The 18,264-nt window shown below is 36.7% G+C and overlaps 1 protein-coding gene across 5 annotated transcripts in view; it reads right to left on the bottom strand.

Annotated features, from left to right (window-relative positions):
* The window catches only part of LOC136041046 (ubiquitin-like modifier-activating enzyme ATG7), a 567,744-nt gene that overhangs the window by 492,184 nt on the left and 57,296 nt on the right, over positions 1-18,264 (bottom strand). For 4 of the 5 annotated variants that reach the window (XM_065725583.1, XM_065725580.1, XM_065725579.1 and 1 more), the window contains exons 9-10: positions 12,519-12,692; positions 6,171-6,286 (exon numbers count right to left, since the gene is read on the bottom strand). In XM_065725583.1, coding sequence (XP_065581655.1) covers positions 6,171-6,286; positions 12,519-12,692 — 290 coding nt within the window. The remainder of the gene's footprint in view (positions 1-6,170; positions 6,287-12,518; positions 12,693-18,264) is intronic. The other variant, XM_065725581.1, reaches the window with a different exon arrangement.

Below are 18,264 nucleotides of genomic sequence, written 5' to 3'. Positions count from 1 at the left end.
TTTCTTTCCCAATAATAAATTGCAAATCGAAAATCCAGTCAAGCGTCCCTCCATCGTTCTCTTTCAAGTGCGACTGGCTCAATTAACTGAATCCATTGTCAATTCCAGCGATGTCCGTGCTCCTTGAAACCTCCCAATGGCTCGAGGTCGGTCCTAACTGTCGATAACTATGTCTTTTTCTGTCTACCGGTCTTCTTCTCCCAGTGTGTAAGGGGTTGGCATTTCAAGTACTGTTTGATGAAAAAGTCACCCGGTTGGCGCAGTGTCTGCTCGAACCACCGTAGACGTCTCGCTTTGACAACATCAGAGACAAGTGGTATATCACCACATCTTCTGATGAAATCATTAGAGACGCGGTCAAAGAGACGCAAGCCAAGAATAAAGCGCAGACATTGTGTGTTTTGACTGTGTTCGGTATACCCGTAAAATTTCCTCGAAGTTTTACCTTTATGCCCAAAGCCTTTTTGGAGAACAGGATTAAATAAGCCCCTTTCCCAATAAAAATCTGTATATCTTAATAATGGGCAAGTTTCACAACTTACAGCTTTTGCCTCAGGGGTTCGTGATCAAAGAGAGGTATATTACTTGACATTAGGAATATAGTGAACAAAGTTGTTATCTAAAAATTTTGTCGGATGTATTTGGGGAAATAAGGGCGCGGAAGAGGAGCTAGTTGCCCTATAGAGGAGCTAACAGAGGAGCCCTATAGAGCCCCAGAGGAGCCCTATAGAGGAGCTAACAAGAAGAGGAGCTAGTTGCCTAGTTGATCATTTTTGGCTCATAAAAAGGACAATAAAACTTTCAATTTCCAACCCTTCACCCCTTCCATAAGAAGCTCTGGGGAAAAAATTAAACATTGTTAAAAAAAAAAATAAAATAAAAATAAAATAAATGTAAAAAAAATAAAATAAAACAAAAATAATAATAATACATTGAAGCCTTATGGTTGTTGCCTGGCAATTCTGACAATTACCATTTTTGATATTTAATTATTCGTTAGTACATCTATACATACTCATAAGTACAAATTTGACTACTTTTAAGTCCATGGTTGGTAATATCCTCATTTTAATATTTTAGTTCTTTCTGCACTTATAATGCAAAGAGTTGAGGATACCTTTTATTTATTATTTACATATTATTACCTGGAATTTCGCAACGCAAATAAATATAATCGCACGATAATCGCATATTTGAACGCCACACTAAAAACAGCTAAAAACATACGAAAAAAAATTCAAATACTACATATGAAAAGCTTTTATAATGGCTCGCTAAAATTGCTAATCATTCAATCGAATTATTAATCTGTACATTTATAAATAACCCGACTAATTGAATACAAGAGAGTACAGAAGCAGTAAACAAAAAAAGTACATAATCAACAAACAAAATGGATCAGTTTTTATTGAGGGGATAATGGCACAAGAGGTTCACCTTAACGCAAGGCCGTATCCAGGGGTGATGAAAATATCGATAAGGGCTTATATGATATTGTGGTAAAAAGTATGATACATGGACCTTGCGGTGCACTGAATGAAAAATCACCATGCATGGCCAAAGGAAGGTGCACAAAGCAATATCCTTGACTTTTAGTACCCAACACAATTACCGGCAATGATGGTTACCCACTATATAGAAGAAGATCTACTGAAGATGGCGGTAAAACAGCAATAATAAAGAAGCATAACGGTACCACCATCGAAGTAGATAACCAGTGGGTTGTTCCATATTCACCTTTATTATCAAAGATATTTAATGCACACATAAACGTTGAATACTGTAACTCCGTAAAGGCAATTAAATACATATGTAAATACGTCAACAAAGGCAGCGACATGGCAGTTTTTGGCTTACAGTCCGAAATCAGTAATATCGATGAAATCGTACAATATCAGGCTGGAAGATACATAAGCAGTAATGAAGCTGTTTGGCGAATTCTTTCATTTCCGATACATGAACGAAGTCCAGCTGTTGTTCACTTAGCGGTACATTTACAGAATGGTCAACGTGTTTATTTTTCGGAATCCAACGTGCAACAAAGAGCCCTGAATCCACCGGATGCAACGTTAGCTGCTTTCTTTTCGTTATGTCAAAACGATTCTTTTGCAAAAAAAATGCCTTCGTATTACACGTGAAATACTAAAAATAAATAATTTAAACGTCGAAAACAGGGTAAGTCAGTCGACAGCCAACCTACCATCTTCAAAGATACCACGACAGGAAGACTCTACACCGTTCACCCCAATCAACATGAATGCTTCTTTCTGCGCCTGCTTTTGGTGAATGTACCCGGTCCGACGTCCTTTGAGCATTTGAGAACTGTGTACTAAACAAAACACTTACCGTAGTGCATGCCAAGCTCTGAATTTATTGGAGAATGACCAACACTGGGATAACTGCATCAATGACGCGTGCGAAACGTCAACTAGTCAAATTCGTGCATTGTTTGGAATCATACTAACAACTTGCTCTCCTACAGCTCCTACAGACTTAGGGGAGAAATATAAATCGAAAATGGCCGAGGATAAACTCCATCAAAAATGGTTAGAGACGTTAGACATGACCTTTGATTTTACATAAGAAATTTATAACTACACTTTAGTTATTATTGAAGATTAAATAAAAAAACTAATTTTTTTAGCTGAAAGTAAGGAGCGACATTAAAACTTAAAACGAACAGAAATTACTCCGTATATGAAATGGGTTGTCCCCTCCGCAATCCCTCGCTCTTTACGCTAAAGCTTTTAATTGTTTTAGCTGTTGGGGTGGCGCTTCGCGCCACCCCAACACCTAGTTGGTGGGGGCGCTTCAAGCCCCCCCAAGCCCCCCCGCGCGCGTAAGTCGTTACGCGCCATAATAGTTACGCGCCATTGTAGTTGTGTCCTAGTGCATATAAATAGATTGTCAGGTTTACCGACTCTTGAACATGCAACATATAATGGTCCATGGGAAAACAATCCGTATTCAGATCTATACCTCATGATTCTAATGATTGCCCTTGAGCTTTGTTGATGGTGATTGCTAATCGACCATTCCCTGTGTCGCCGTCGTCATTTATATATTCCCCTGTGCCCCCGGCGTCCCCTTTGTAGTTGTGTCCCTGTGTCCCGGTCGTCATTTATATTCCCTGTGTCCCGGTCGTCATTTGTGTCCCGGTGTCCCAGTCTGTGATTTCTCTTTGAGTGTCCCGGGCGTCATTTATATCCCTTGTGTCCCGGTCGTCATTTATATCCCCCTGTGCCCCCCGGCGTCCCCGTTGTAGTTGTGTCCCTGTGTCCCGGTCGTCATTTATATTCCCTGTGTCCCGGTCGTCATTTGTATCCCGGTGTCCCGGTCTGTATATACATTCGTTTTTTTAGTTTTGTTTTTCTCCTTTATTTTTCATTTTTTTCATTTTTTATTTTTTTTCTTTTTTAGTTTTTTTAGTTTTTTAGCTTTCTTAGTTTTTTTTTATTAGTTTTTAGTTTTTTTTTCTTTTTAGTTTTTTTGTAGTTTTTACCTTTTTTTTAGTTTTTTTAGTTTTTTTTTACTTATATCCTGGTCGTCATTTATACTCCCTGTGTCCCGGTCGTCATTTGTGTCCCGGTGCTTTGTTGATGGTGATTGCTAATCGAACATTCCTTTTGTCCCGGTCGCTTTCTCTTTGAGTGTCGTCATTTATATTCCCTATGTGCCGGTGTCCCGGTCGTCATTTTTGTCCCGATGTCCCGGTCTGTAATTTCGTCAGTTGAAAACATGACGTCAGTCGACACACAAACATGACGTCACCCGACAGACAGACCCACACACACACCGATAACTTATTTTTATATATATAGAAGATATATATATATATGTTTTTAACTACGGAAAACTTGCGAATATACAACATTCTTCGCTGTCCCATTGTCTGTGCATATAAATAGATTGTCAGGTTTACCGACTCTTGAACATGCAACATATAATGGTCCATGGGAAACAATCCGTATTTAGATCTATACCTCGTGATTCTAATGATTGCCCTTGAGCTTTGTTGATGGTGATTGCTAATCGACCATTCCCTGTGTCGCCGTCGTCATTTATATATCCCCCTGTGCCCCCGGCGTCTCCATTGTAGTTGTGTCCCTGTCGTCATTTGTGTCCCGATGTCCCAGTCTGTAATTTATCTTTGAGTGTCCCGGGCGTCATTTATATTCCTTGTGTCCCGGTGTCCCGGTCGTCATTTGTGTCCCGTTGTCCCGGTCTGTATATACATTCGTTTTTGAATTGGTCTTTTTTTCAGTTTTTAGTTTTTACCTTTTTTTTAGTTTTTTTAGTTATACCTCATGATTCTAATGATTGCCCTTGAACTTTGTTGATGGTGATTGCTAATCGAACATTCCCTGTGTCCCCGTCGTCATTTATATATCCCCCTGTGCCCCCCGGCGTCCCCGTTGTAGTTGTGTCCCTGTGTCCTGGTCGTCGTTTATATTCCCTGAGTCCCGGTCGCCATTTGTATCCCGGTGTCCCGCTTTGTATATACATTCGTTTTTGAAATGGTATATGATGAAATAAATTTTGTATTTTTCCCCTTTTTTTCTTTTGTTTTTTTTTTGGTTTTTACTTTTTTTAGTTTTTTTTTAGTTTTTTCTCTTTTCTTTTTAGTTTTTTTTTAGTTTTATTTTTTTTTAGTTTTGTTTTTCTCCTTTATTTTTCATTTTTTTTTCCTTTTTTTCTTTTTTAGTTTTTTTAGTTTTTTAGCTTTTTTAGTTATTTTATTAGTTTTTTTTTTTCTTTTTGGTTTTTTTTTGCAGTTTTTACCTTTTTTTTAGTTTTTTTAGTTTTTTTTTTACTTATGTCCTGGTCGTCATTTATACTCCCTGTGTCCCGGTGCTTTGTTGATGGTGATTGCTAATCGAACATTCCTTGTGTCCCGGTCGCTTTCTCTTTTGAGTGTCCTGGTCGTCATTTATATTCCCTATGTGTCGGTGCCCCGCGCGAGTAAGTCGTTACGCGCCATATTAGTTACGCGCCATGTTTTTAACTACGTAAAACTTGCGAATATACAACATTCTTCGCTGTCCCATTGTCTGTGCATATAAATAGATTGTCAGGTTTACCGATTCTTGAACATGCAACATATAATGGTCCATGGGAAAACAATCCGTGTTCAGATCTATACCTCATGATTCTAATGATTGCCCTTGAGCTTTGTTGATGGTGATTGCTAATCGACCATTCCCTGTGTCGCCGTCGTTCCCAGTCTGTGATTTCTCTTTGAGTGTCCTAGGCGTCATTTATATTCCTTGTGTCCCGGTGTCCCGGTCGTCATTTGTGTCGCGGTGTCCCGGTCTGTATATACATTCGTTTTTGAATTGGTCTTTTTTTTAGTTTTTTACCTTTTTTTTAGTTTTTTTAGTGATACCTCATGATTCTAATGATTGCCCTTGAGTTTTGTTGATGGTGATTGCTAATCAAACATTCCCTGTGTCCCCTTTGTCATTTATATATCCCCCTGTGCTCCCCGGCGTCCCCGTTGTAGTTGTGTCCCTGTGTCCCGGTCGTCATTTATATTCCCTGTGTCCCGGTCGTCATGTTAATGGTATATAATGAAATAAATTTTTGTATTTTTCCCCTTTTTTTCTTTTTAGTTTTTTTTTTGGTTTTTACTTTTTTTTAGTTTTTTTCTTTTTTTTAGTTTTTTTTTTATTTTTATTTTTTTAGTTTTGTTTTTCTCCTTTATTTTTCATTTTTTTCCTTTTTCTTTTTTTAGTATTTTTAGTTTTTTAGCTTTTTTAGTTTTTTATATAGGTTTTTAGTTTTTTTTCTTTTTAGTTTTTTTGTAGTTTTTACCCTTTTTTTAGGTATTTTAGTTTTTTTTTTACTTATGTCCTGGTCGTCATTTATACTCCCTGTGTCCCGGTGCTTTGTTGATGGTGATTGCTAATCGAACATTCCTTGTGTCCCGGTCGCTTTCTCTTTGAGTGTCCCGGTCGTCATTTGTGTCCCGATGTCCCGGTCTGTAATTTCGTCAGTCGACAATCATGACGTCGGTCGACACACAAACATGACGTCACTCGACAGACACACACACACACACAGACAACTTATTTTTATATATATAGATATATGCCCATGGGGCTCTTGAAAACAAATTGAGAAAAGTACCCCGATGTATTCTAGTCCCTGAACATATTATTCATGATTACCTTTCGGAATGCTGAAGGGCAGAAACAAGAATCTCAACAACAAGGGCAGCTGCCATCATGGATACACCTGGCCGAGTCACTGTACACTGCTGATCCAGGGTTCTACCCCGAAGAGACTGTAAAATAAAATTCAGTATCAGCTCTCAGAAGCAGGGTTTTTTCTTTCTTACCTTCATTCACTTGAAATAAATGCCATTCAGAAGCAAAATCGATTAGGTCCACAATTAAGAAAAAGTAACTAAATTTAAAAATCGTCTTTTCAGGCAACCATCTAGGGACAAACAAAAAGAAGGTAGTCCCCAGAAGGGGCGAGAGAAGCTCTAAAGGAAGAATTTAAGAGAAATTGGAACTTCTTGGGAGGGTATAAACAGGGTGGTTTTGAATTCGGGTGAAGGAGGAGCATGCGCAGCTGTGTTAGCCACAAGCGGCTTGATGCCGCAGTGAGTTGTTAGAAGCGGCAGTAGTAATTAATTCTAATAAATAAGCATGCTGCAATTAAGTTAGTATTAATATATAAGTCATCTCCCTAAGAACAAGAGAGTGGACCATACAGTCCAATACCGGTTCTTTAAGAGCAATTTTTTGTTATTCCTTTTAAATAGCATCCTATCGGAACTCAGACACACAAGCTTAACATTTGAAAATATAACAATTGTTTAAAAAACAGATATTAGATTTGCATGTTCCTAAGTATAGAAATACTCTCCAAGAATAATTAAGTAAAATATTTAAAATTAAAAATTCAATAAGTAAAGTAAAAAATATCCACTGTTCTACCGCACAAAAAAACATTTTTTTTTTCAAAAAAAAACAATGAAAAATAAAACTGGGTCTCTTTAAGAGCGTAATTTTTATTTACATATGAACCTCTTAGAAGTCAAATTAATTAGTTCGATTCTTGAGATGTTCGTTTTATTAGATTTTGAGCCTTTAAGCAGTTGACTTACTATTAGCCTTGAATGTTTTTAGAAAAAAGATAATCCCTAAGAAAGATTTAAATTAATTAACACAACTAAAAATGCCCATCGTTCACTGGAAATAAATCACTGAATAATTAATTATCAGTTTCAATTCGGACTTGTTTTCATTATTTCTTCTTTTCCTTTTAATAGAAACCTTTAAGAAAACCAAATCAAATATTTTCACTTTTTTAGTGCCCAAGCTTTGATTTACTGAAAACTTAAATAATACACTTACTATACTAACGCAACCAACTTCTTGAATAGTTCTTCCTCGTCTGGACTGGGAGGATGTCATAAAAGACGATTTAAAGTAAATAGAAACTTACGTGGGAGGGTGTAAAGAGGGAGGCTCTGAATAGATTGGGATGGAGGAGGAGTGTACGTAGCTGTATTGGTCTCAGGCGGCTTGGTGCTGCGGTGAGTTGTTAGTAGTTGTAGTGTCGACTGGGAAGCGAAAAACTAACCTCACTGAATTTTTGCTCCCCTCCGCTTGCTCCTGCCTTCGACCAGCAAAAATGGCAAGAAGTTATCTCCCCGTGGTCACTGAGGTCTGTAGCTTGATAATTAAAAAACCAACCTCACAGCCATTTTTCGCTTCTCTCCGCTTGCTCCCACCTCCAGACCATCAAAAATGGCCTTCAGTTACCTCCCTCTAGTCGCTAAGGTATGTAGCTTGAAAAGTGAAAAACTCACATCACTACCTTTTTTTCCTTCCCTCCGCTTGCCCCAGTTTCCGGACTAGAAAATTGCCTGAGGCTCCCTCCCTTTGCTCTCTAAGGTCTCAGGCATTGACATTAAATCTTTGAACGATTTTCATTGTGATGTTAAATTTCCGGTTTCATTTCTTTAGTGTAGATTGTATTGATTTTTATAGCTTAGGTTCCACCGATAGTAACCAAAACATTTTTGAATGCCTAAAAAAAACAGAAAAATACACATCAAGCGAAGAAAAATCACTACTTGAAGCTGGTTAAGGAATGGTAACTATTGTAACTATTGTAACTTAATACTAAAAGTTAACTGTAAAAACAAATAAGTTAACTGGCAGCTGAATAAGTAATAATGTTCAGAGGGTTGTATAGCTGTGAAGCTTCATACTAAAAATGGATTTCCAAGAGGCCTTGGATAGCAGTATTAGATCAGCCTTTTACAACATCTTACTTCAGATTACAGTTAAAAAGTTAAAATTATAGTTAAGGGGTTGATATATTCAAAAAAGTCAAAATCTATTAGACCGGCCTTTTACAAAAAAGTGTTAGATCGGTCTTTTACAACTTGGGCAACTTGGCCTTGGAGAGCAGTATTAGATTGGCCTTTTACAACTTAGACACAACTTGGCCTCGGACAGCAGTATCAGATCGGCCTTTTACAACTTGGACAACTTGGCCTTGGACAGCAGTATTAGATCGGCCTTTTACAACTTGGGCAACTTGGCCTCGGACAGCAGTATCAGATCGGCCTTTTACAACTTGGACAACTTGGCCTTGGACAGCAGTATTAGATCGGCCTTTTACAACTTGGACAACTTGGCCTTCGACAACAGTATTAGATCGGCCTTTTACAACTTGGGCAACTTGGCCTTGGACAGCAGTTTAGATCGGCCTTTTACAACTTGGCCTTGGACAGCAGTATTAGATCGGCCTTTTACAACTTGGACAACTTGGCCTTCGACAGCAGTATTAGACCGACCTTTTACAACTTGGACAACTTGGCATTGGACAGCAGTATTAGATTGGCGGCCTTTTAGAACTTAGACACAACTTGGCCTTGGACAGCAGTATTAGATCGGCCTTTTACAACTTGGACCAATTGGCGTTGAATAGCAGTATTAAATCGGCCTTTTACAACTTGGACAACTTGGCCTTGGACAGTAGCATTAGATCGGCCTTTTACAACTTGGACAACTTGGCCTTGGACAGTAGCTTTAGATCGGCCTTTTACAACTTGGCCTTGGACGGCAGTATTAGATCGGCCTTTTACAACTTGGACACAGCTTGGACAACTTGGCCTTGGACAGCAGTATTAGATCGGTCTTTTACAACATCTTACATCAGATTACAGTTAAAAAGTTAGGTTACGGAATTAAAGCTATTTTGCCATAATATTTATGGTTTTTATGGTTGAGTGGACCTCAAATGGAGCAAAGATGTTGGTTTTGTTATAGGCGATACTGTTCAAGGGATTTTAGTTTCCTTTTGTTTTGTCTTTTTTGTCTTTTCTGAAGTGTAATCTCGTATCGATCCAAATGCAGGATAATTGAACATTTTTTATTCTTTTTCTTTAATTTTCTTTTTTGATTATCCTCTCCTTTCTCGTATTGTTTTTATTTGTATGTGTATTGAGGTTGTAAGCCCAAACAAGCTTTGTCCGAAGCCATTTACTTGTTTTGTTTTGTTTATTTATATTAATAAACCCATCTTTCTCTCTCTCTCTAATCTTACTTAAGATTCCACTTCGGATAGTCACCTTTGCTCTTTATGCCTTCATCATTTATTATGTTGATGTCGCTGTTCTTGGTCTCTTAAAAGGTAGATTTTACCTAGTGTTTTCAACTATCTTGTTTGTCAGCCGCGAAGCCTTCAGACGAATCTGTCAATCTTGCTCAGAAAAAGATGGCTGGAGAAAAGTGACTAAACTGATATGGTTGACAGTCATAATATCGATCATATCAGCTTATGCATATTCCTGGATTTGGCTGAATCTTCTGTCTTGGCCGGAGGGTGAATTGGCTGAAAAATACACGTCCGAGGTCCTTGTTATTTCTTTTAGTTGCATATTGGAGTCTTTCTTTGAGCCTGTCAATGTCTTTTCACAGGCATTTATGTATTACAAGTTGTGATAGGTTCGTTGGGAATGATACTTCGGGTGTTGGTCAGGGTTGTAACCGTTTATCTGCATTGCAGTATACCACTGAAGCAGATTACTTTGGTCAAGTTGGGGTTTCTGTTTTATATCTTTAGAGCTTTTGGGGATTCTTCTACTATGAGTTTTAGAAAAGAAAAAAAATGATGAACTAGCATTGCCAATTCAGAGTTTATCAGGATTTTTACCCAAGTTCCCAGCTGGCGAGGAAGTCTCGGATTGGCGTGCTAAGGTACCTTGGAGTTTCTTTGTTCAGGGATAAGTAAAGCAAGCCCTAACTGATGGTGAGAAAATTCTAATGGCAATTAAATCATTTTCAACGATGACAGAGCAGTGTTTTTGACATTGTCAATAATCTTGGATTAATCCCTGTTAGAATTTTATTTCTTCCCATTGAAGATGGTGCCAACTCCTATTTTACAAAAATACTTCAAAGAGTTCCTCTGGAACAGTAGAGTAAGAAAGCAGTTACTGAAGCTAGTAACAAGCTGTTTCTTCTGTTTCGAGTTATGACCTTGCATGGACTGAGTACAATTTCATTGGGAGTACCTTTTGTCAAAACGATTTTAGCTGCATATGGAGGCGAATTGCTTAGTAGTGGTGTGGGTCCTTTTTTAATGCAATTGAATTGTGGATTGATATTACTTCTTGATTTGAATGGACTCACATAAGGCTATATAACTGCAACTGTTAGTAAAGCTGAATTAGACAAGAACAGCTTTTTCATGATCCTTGTAGAATGAGAGAATGAGAATGAATGTAGTCTCAAAGAAAATTCTCATCCTCCCCCTCTTCCTTGGGGCGTTTGCCCCCCCACGTAATCTATTCCCCTGCGGAAAATACCCACCTGAAAAATTCTCCCCTGGAAAATTTTAAAAGGTATAACTCTGATTTTTCGGATTTCCCAAGTTTTCCCCTGATAAACAAGTAATACGAAGGAACACCCTATTCGCCTTTAAAGGGTTCAGCCTCAAATAATTGAGAAATATCTGCTTAGATACTTTCGTTTGTAGTTTTTTCTGCCTGACGGTTATTTTAGCCAACTTGGTAACACTTACTGTTTGGCATTCTTTGTGGATGTGGTGTCCTTTTAGTGATTTGTCTGAACGAACCAGAATCACTTGACATTGTTTTTTCGAAACTCAGTTTCTTCCTTTGAGCGTCTTGTCCACAATACGGACACTAACTAGACAACGCCAACGCGAGAATTGAACTGAAAATGTCATGCTCTAATCAAGGTTGTTCTTAAGTTTTTATCTTTTTACCTTAAGTTTATCTTAAGTTTATATCTTAAGCTTTAAGTTTTTATGCAGCAGAAATGAAAAATCCACATTTTGGAACCTTGAAGGTAAACTGTGGAATAGATAATTCGAACGATAAAAGACAAAGGAGAAACAAATGTATGAAAACTTTGAAAACAGCCTGAAACACTTAAAAATAGTGTCCGATTGAAATGAAAATTGTAGCATTAGAGTAAAGTGCCCCCAGACCTCAATTTGTCCCCCCACAGGCCCCAATTTGCACCCCTCCCCTAGCTCAAATTAAAAATCTTCGAAATTTTTATCAAAACTAAGATAAGCCTCTCTAATTCAAGCATCCACAGAAATAGGTCTGTTTTCTTAAGTATACTATGTGACTCATTTTTCAGATTAAACTGTCATTTTCACTTGGTTTGGAATAATTGACTCCAATACAGCCTCCCCCCCCCTCCGGGAATTTTGATGAAATTACGCCGCTGATTAAAACCCCATATAGAAGAATTAAAATTCTTCATCTTTTGTAACAAGTAAAACCACTTTCTCGCATGGAAAGCAGTGACGTCTCTTGTTTTTTGTTGTTTTCTATTTTACCAGGATGATCGTACGAAACCAGCGGCTGTAGAATGTTGAAAAAGGGTAATTTAAAAGGAAATTATTTATAAGTAACTTTTTGTAAATAAAAATATAATATTAAAATAAAGATATTTTTTGACAAAACTGTATAACAAGCATATATTTTGACAAAATGATACAATACACGCATCTTATGAAGTTTTTTTCTGAAGTATGATGTTGTTTCAATTTTACTTCAATGCCTGATTCCCAGAAATGTCGTCACACTCCCTATATTGTCGTCACATACTGGTTTTCATTTACCTGATTCCTTGAAATATCGTCATATTCATTAAATCTAGTGCAAATGAATAATGTAATAAGACCCCTTTCTATTTTGATTTCAAAAACCTTAAAAACAAAAAAAAAACACGCAAACACTTTAGCCAAAACAAGGATAGGAAACTCGCATTGAAATAAAATTCAATCAAAATTCAAAATCAATTTTTTTTGGTTTTTTATACAGCGTTTGTGCATTTTCTTTTTTTTGTACTTTGTTTAAGCTAGTTTTTTCTTCATATATTTTCCGTTTATGGGGGTTTCCGAGCATGATGCCAAAATATTCGGACTTACGTTATTAATCTATAAAATGCTAAGTAAAAGTGAAGCGAGCATAGTGAAAAGAGAGATTATAAGCAAAGCAAGAATAATACTTTAGCTCCTACATCACCAGGGGCCATGACGTCGTTACAAAAGTAGCACCCCAATCTGTGACCAGGAATTATCCCCTTGGTTAGTACAGGTGTAATCTGTGGTTGAGCGATCTTTTTCCAACCGTGACGCATGACCAAGTAAGAGTCAAAACCCAATGCTGCATTCATAACCATCTGGAAAAAAAAAGAAGAAATATATCAATTACTTCGAAGCAAGGTCCTCAGAATCCATTTTAAAAAATTGAAGGAAATCATTAAAAAGAAGATGTTAAGGACCCCCTTAACATCCACCTTCCATGAGCTTATAAATAAAACCAGGGTGGAAAACGAAAATATCTGTTATCTCTGAATACATAGGTATTTATAACGGAGTTCATTTCTTGTGGGAGTTTGGCTTTCTGTATGATAAAAAAAAGCGAGTGTTGAGTATATGAAATTGAGGATTTTTATCCGATTTATCTGAGTGTTCGTGAGTATTTTGATTTAATTTTTACGTTACATGAGTAAAAAAAAAAAATTTATTATATTTTATTAGGTTAGATTTTTTTTAGTCAGGTTTATGGGTCTTTTTAGGTTATATTATAGATTTTTCAGGCTAGATATTAAACTTGTTTTCAGTGTTTTCCCCATACACAAAACCCCACTACATTGTCTGTTTAAGACAATGTCACATAGCTATCTAGAGAAGTTTTGAACGGAGAATTTTATTCAAACATCAAAAATATCATGTTTTTTCTAATTTTTTTCTAAAAATTTACATTTTTTGAGTTGAAATTTTTTTGGGCTTTTTCTTTAGATTTTATTGAGATTTTTTTGGTTTATTCCATCAGTTTTGAGTATACTGAACTAAGTATTTTTATTTAGTTTATCTGAGTATTTTGAGTACTTTAATCTGATTTTCAGGTTATATTTTTTTTATGTTAATTGTTTTAGGTCAGGGTCTATAGGTCAGGTTTTTAGGTTTTTTTTCAATACTTTTTTTTATACGTTCTAGTAGAGACTTTTTTGGGTTATTTTTTAAACTTGTGTATCTAGGCATGTTTTGAACCGAGTATTTTATCAGATATTAAAAAGTAATCTGATTTTGTTTTTTCTAATACTACATTTTTGAGAATTGATTTTAAAAATTCCTGGAACTTCTAGATGTTTCAGACTCTTTGAAAAAATAAAAAAAAACCTAAGTACCCAATTTATACCCAGAAGTTTTTCTTTTAATCTTCAAAATGCCCAAAGTTTCCACTTGGTTTATGCTCAAAAAGTTTTCAATGCTTAAATCTGATTTACAAAGCTGCTACAAGCCTTAAGAATGTCTTCCCGAACACATAATTTATATAATTGTAAAAAAACTGAAACTTACAAAAAATGCTTGTCTGAACTACAGCCACCTCAACCACCATTAAAGTCACAATAATCTTGATACACTAAAACAAGTATTAAATACAACAAAGCCATCACTATTATGACTGAATGTAAATGTTGAACTGTTTTTATCTAAACATTGTGTCACAAGGTTGCAGCAAAATTAAACCTTAACGCAAAAAAACAAGCCTCTGTAGATAAAAATTAATAAATTAAATAGATTATTTATATAAACCAATTGCGTATATAATAATCAGCAATGTCCTTAAACTCTAGAAAAGCCCGTTTATTTCTATGCATACGTAAATGTACCAAAGGCCTAAAACTAAACGAACTGAATAAGCCAGGGTAGTTTAGTTGGCAGAACGTGTAGTCAGTACTTTTTATCAGAGGAGATTCGTAGATCTATTCGCAATTTTTATAGAACTGTCATGTAGGAAAATTTCAGGACCCTCTAGTGGGAGAAGGAGGAGAGACAGGTACTCCAAAATACCTTCCCGGGAAACACTTTAGCCTGTAGACTCATCCTTGATAAGTTGCATTTTCCTAACCTAACACCTTTCCAAAAGAGCCAAAAGTAGCTAAAGTAGAATTTTACCCCTAAAATAACTAGCAAACACTGTCTAATTCATGGGGGCAGGGGACCTCCCTCCAGATTTTTCTGGTGCCCTCATTCCCTATTTTCTTTTTTCACTCTTTTTTAAAAATAAATTTGCCAATTTGGTCAATTATTGGCACACTCGTCACATTGTCCCCCCCCCCTAAGATTTTACATATAGACACCCTTGTCACATTAATATTTCACTTGTCTTAATCGCATCTAGCATTCATTCAATGCAGTCGCATTTCGCTAGCTCTGATAATTAGTGACGTGTGACTTTTGGCACGAGTATTTTGGATGCTTGGATATTTGGATATTTTTTAACAGTATGGTGAAGAAATCAATTAGCAGGTCTGTAAACTACTTTTGATAAATTTGAGCTACAGATAATGGCTAAATTTAGTATTCATGATCTGGCTCTAGCAAAGTTTCGAGGATTCCCCGATTGGCCAGTTCGTATTATTGAGGTTTTGAATCCAAAGACTGCGAACTCAAAGTCAAAAGTCTTTAAGTATCTGGTTTTTTGCTACGGGTCCCGTGACACCCAGTTTGTTCTCGAGTCACAGCTTATGCAGTTTGAAGCAAATAAGGCTGAAGCTATGAAATCTACTAGCAAGGGTGTAAAGGGAGCATTTGATGATTTTATTCATCAACCGAACATTTATATAGAACTTTGCAAAGAGAAGCTAAAAACCCAAATTCCAATTCCTGGGCAACAAACTATAGCGGGATCGTCGGCTATTATTACTCGCATTTCCGCGACAGAACAGGAAATCCAAAGTGTGATGGAAAATCTTGCTAAAAAAATAGACGAAAAGCTGGATGAAAAACTAGTGGCCACTGCTGCTGGTAGGCAGTCTCTATCCAGTGACACTTTGCATGCCATAAAAGCTCAGAGTTCAACTATCGTTAGTGAAGTTTATTCAGCTTTGATTGTTGAGTTTGAACCGAAATTCCTAGCCCTCAGTAACGAGCTGGAATTCCTAAGAAATCAAATAATATTTCTTGAGGAGAGAGTTAAGAATGCAGAGCAGAAATTAGATATGTATGATCAGGACTTAAGGCTAGATAGTCTTCTTTTCAATGGTATCAAACAGCCTCCAAGTAGTGACTTAAAGTCTGTAATCGGGGGTGTGATTCGCAATAAAATGGAAATATCTGAAGTGTCTGATGATGATATTGTGGAAGTGAGAAGATTTAAAATAAACAGTTCTACAACTCGTCAAGATGCCATAGCTCCGGTCCTAGTCAAATTCAGGTCGAAAGAAATTGCCCAAAAAGTTTTTAAGCTTAAGTCGAAACTAGTGCGCACTGGTGTATTTGTATCAGAAAATTTAACAAAGCAGAGACGGGATATTCTGAACCTAGCACGTGAAAAATACGGTAATAAACAAGTGTGGTCTGATCAAGGCCGAATTTATATACGCCTTGCGAGTGATGCTTTCCCCCGTCGCCTATGGTCGTTGCAAGATGTCGCTTAGATTTTTTTTTTTTCCAATAGGAATCAGTACAGTTTATATTGTTCTTATTTCTTGATAATTAGTTATGCCGTTACACCAGAAGGATCGGTTGGATGAATTAGAAAATAATGCTTTAGATGTTAATGAAATTTTAGAGTGTAAAATTGCTCAAGATAGCGTTGTAAAATGCCCTGAGCCAGTAAGAAAAAGTCAGTATGTATCATTTGAATTTCCAATACGGAAAGAAAATAAGAGTTTTCGTGTGTCTGAATGGAATTGCCATGTTACGTCATCGTCTGAGGATATTGAAAATTTTTTGTCTGCTATGAATAGTAGTATTGATGTATTAGGTATTTGTGAAACGTTTTTATCTATGGACAGCTGTTCTCGTCTTACATTTTTCCAGGTCACCAAATGATTTCGAAGGTTAGAAATCGGATGAGACAAGGAGGTTTGTCTTTTTTGTTGAAAAATGGAATAAAATTTGAAGAAAGGGATGACTTATGCCTTTGGATTGAAGGGAAGGTGGAAATTTTTTCTGTGGAAATTGTATTTGTTGAAAATAAAAAGATAGTAATTTGTTTGGTTTATAAACCACCTAGCACTCCCTCGGTTGAGTTCCTTGATTTATTTGATGATTATATATGTAAACTTCTGTCTGTAAAAAATGAATGCATAATCATGGGTGATTTTAATTTTGATTTGTTATGTTTGAATAGCTATAATTTTGAGTTTTTTAACTTGATGTTATCGCATGGTTATTTTCCAATGAATCGCCTTCCTTCTAGAATAACTGAACATTCTGCTACTCTTATTGATAATGTGTTTCTCCCTTCAAATTTAGTTCCTAATTCTTATTGTGATATCATGATCCATCCGGGATCTGATCATCTTCCTGTTTCATGTACGATAAAGCAACGGATCCCGACTTACGAAAAGTCTAGGTGTAAACTTATAAGAGATCTTCGGCCGGCAAATTTACATGAGTTCCGTGAACAAATAAGTGTAATATCGTGGGAGAAAGTGTATGAAGAACCGGATCCCTCGCGTTCCCTCAACAACTTTCTTGGGATAATTACTCCGATATTTGAGTCTGCTTGTCCCTTGAAACTTACTAGGAAAAAAGAACGAGATATCCCCCGAAAACCCTGGATTGATGATGAAGTTGTTGAAGCTATAAATGCTCGTAACGCTTGCTTCTTTAAAAGTTTAAATGACTCATCTGAAGAAAGTAAAAATGAATATATTCGTCAACGAAATTTAGTGAATAAGTTAAGACGTTCAAAAAAAAAAAATATTACATCGAAAAATTTAATGAACAAAAAGGTGATATGCGGGGCACTTTGCAGACCATTAACGGCGTGATTAAAGGCACAAGTAAACATTATGGCCTCATAAATGCTATCACTGTCAAGGGTGTTACAGTCACTGATAAGCAGCAGATTGCTGACAAGTTTGGTAAATTCTTCTCTGGTATTGGAAGTAGAATCAGGGAAGACACTTCTCACGGAGACCCAGCGAAAAGTGACACGCTCTTTGAAGATAATCGAGGTGAGCATCATAAATTTCAATTTGAAAAAGCGTCAATTGAAGAATTAACAAAAATTGTGCAGAATTTAAAGTCAAATGCTGCTGGTATTGACGGTTTGAATCTGAAAGCATTCAAAGTAGTTTCAGTGTATCTACTACCATGTCTTCTCTACCTCGTTAACCTGTCACTTGAAGTCGGCCAATTCCCTGAAACGCTTAAGCAAGCAAAGGTCCTACCACTGTTCAAATCAGGCAATAAGCAAGATATGACGAACTATCGACCTATAAGCTTGTTACCACTATTCTCAAAGATATACGAGAAAATAGTACATCGACAGCTGTGTGAATATTTAGACAAGCTCGGAATATTAAGTGAGTCACAGTTCGGTTTCAGAACTAAACATTCAACTGTTCATGCGGCATACCATCTAATGGAGTGCGTTAATAGTGCCCTAGAAAGGAATCTTATCCCTCTTACTGTGTTCATAGATTTTAAAAAAGTATTTGATACCGTTGATTTTAATCTTTTATTAAGTAGGCTAGCTTGTTTGGGAGTCCGTGAGAAGTGTTTGGATTGGTTTAGGTCTTACTTGCATTGTAGGTCCATCAAAGTTATGATAGATGATGTGGTAGGGAAACCCTTCAATGTGAATTGTGGAGTGCCCCAAGGTTCGGTATTAGGACCTTTACTGTTTCTTATATACGTGGATACAATGCGTTTTTACATTCCTGGTGCCGTAGTTACATCATTCGCAGATGACACAGCGCTTACAGTGATTGCGGAATCTGTCGAAGA

Source organism: Artemia franciscana, chromosome 21 (assembly GCF_032884065.1).
Source record: "Artemia franciscana chromosome 21, ASM3288406v1, whole genome shotgun sequence".
In the NCBI taxonomy this organism is placed as follows: Eukaryota; Metazoa; Arthropoda; class Branchiopoda; order Anostraca; family Artemiidae; genus Artemia; species Artemia franciscana.
This window is presented reverse-complemented; position numbering and strand designations above follow the sequence as displayed.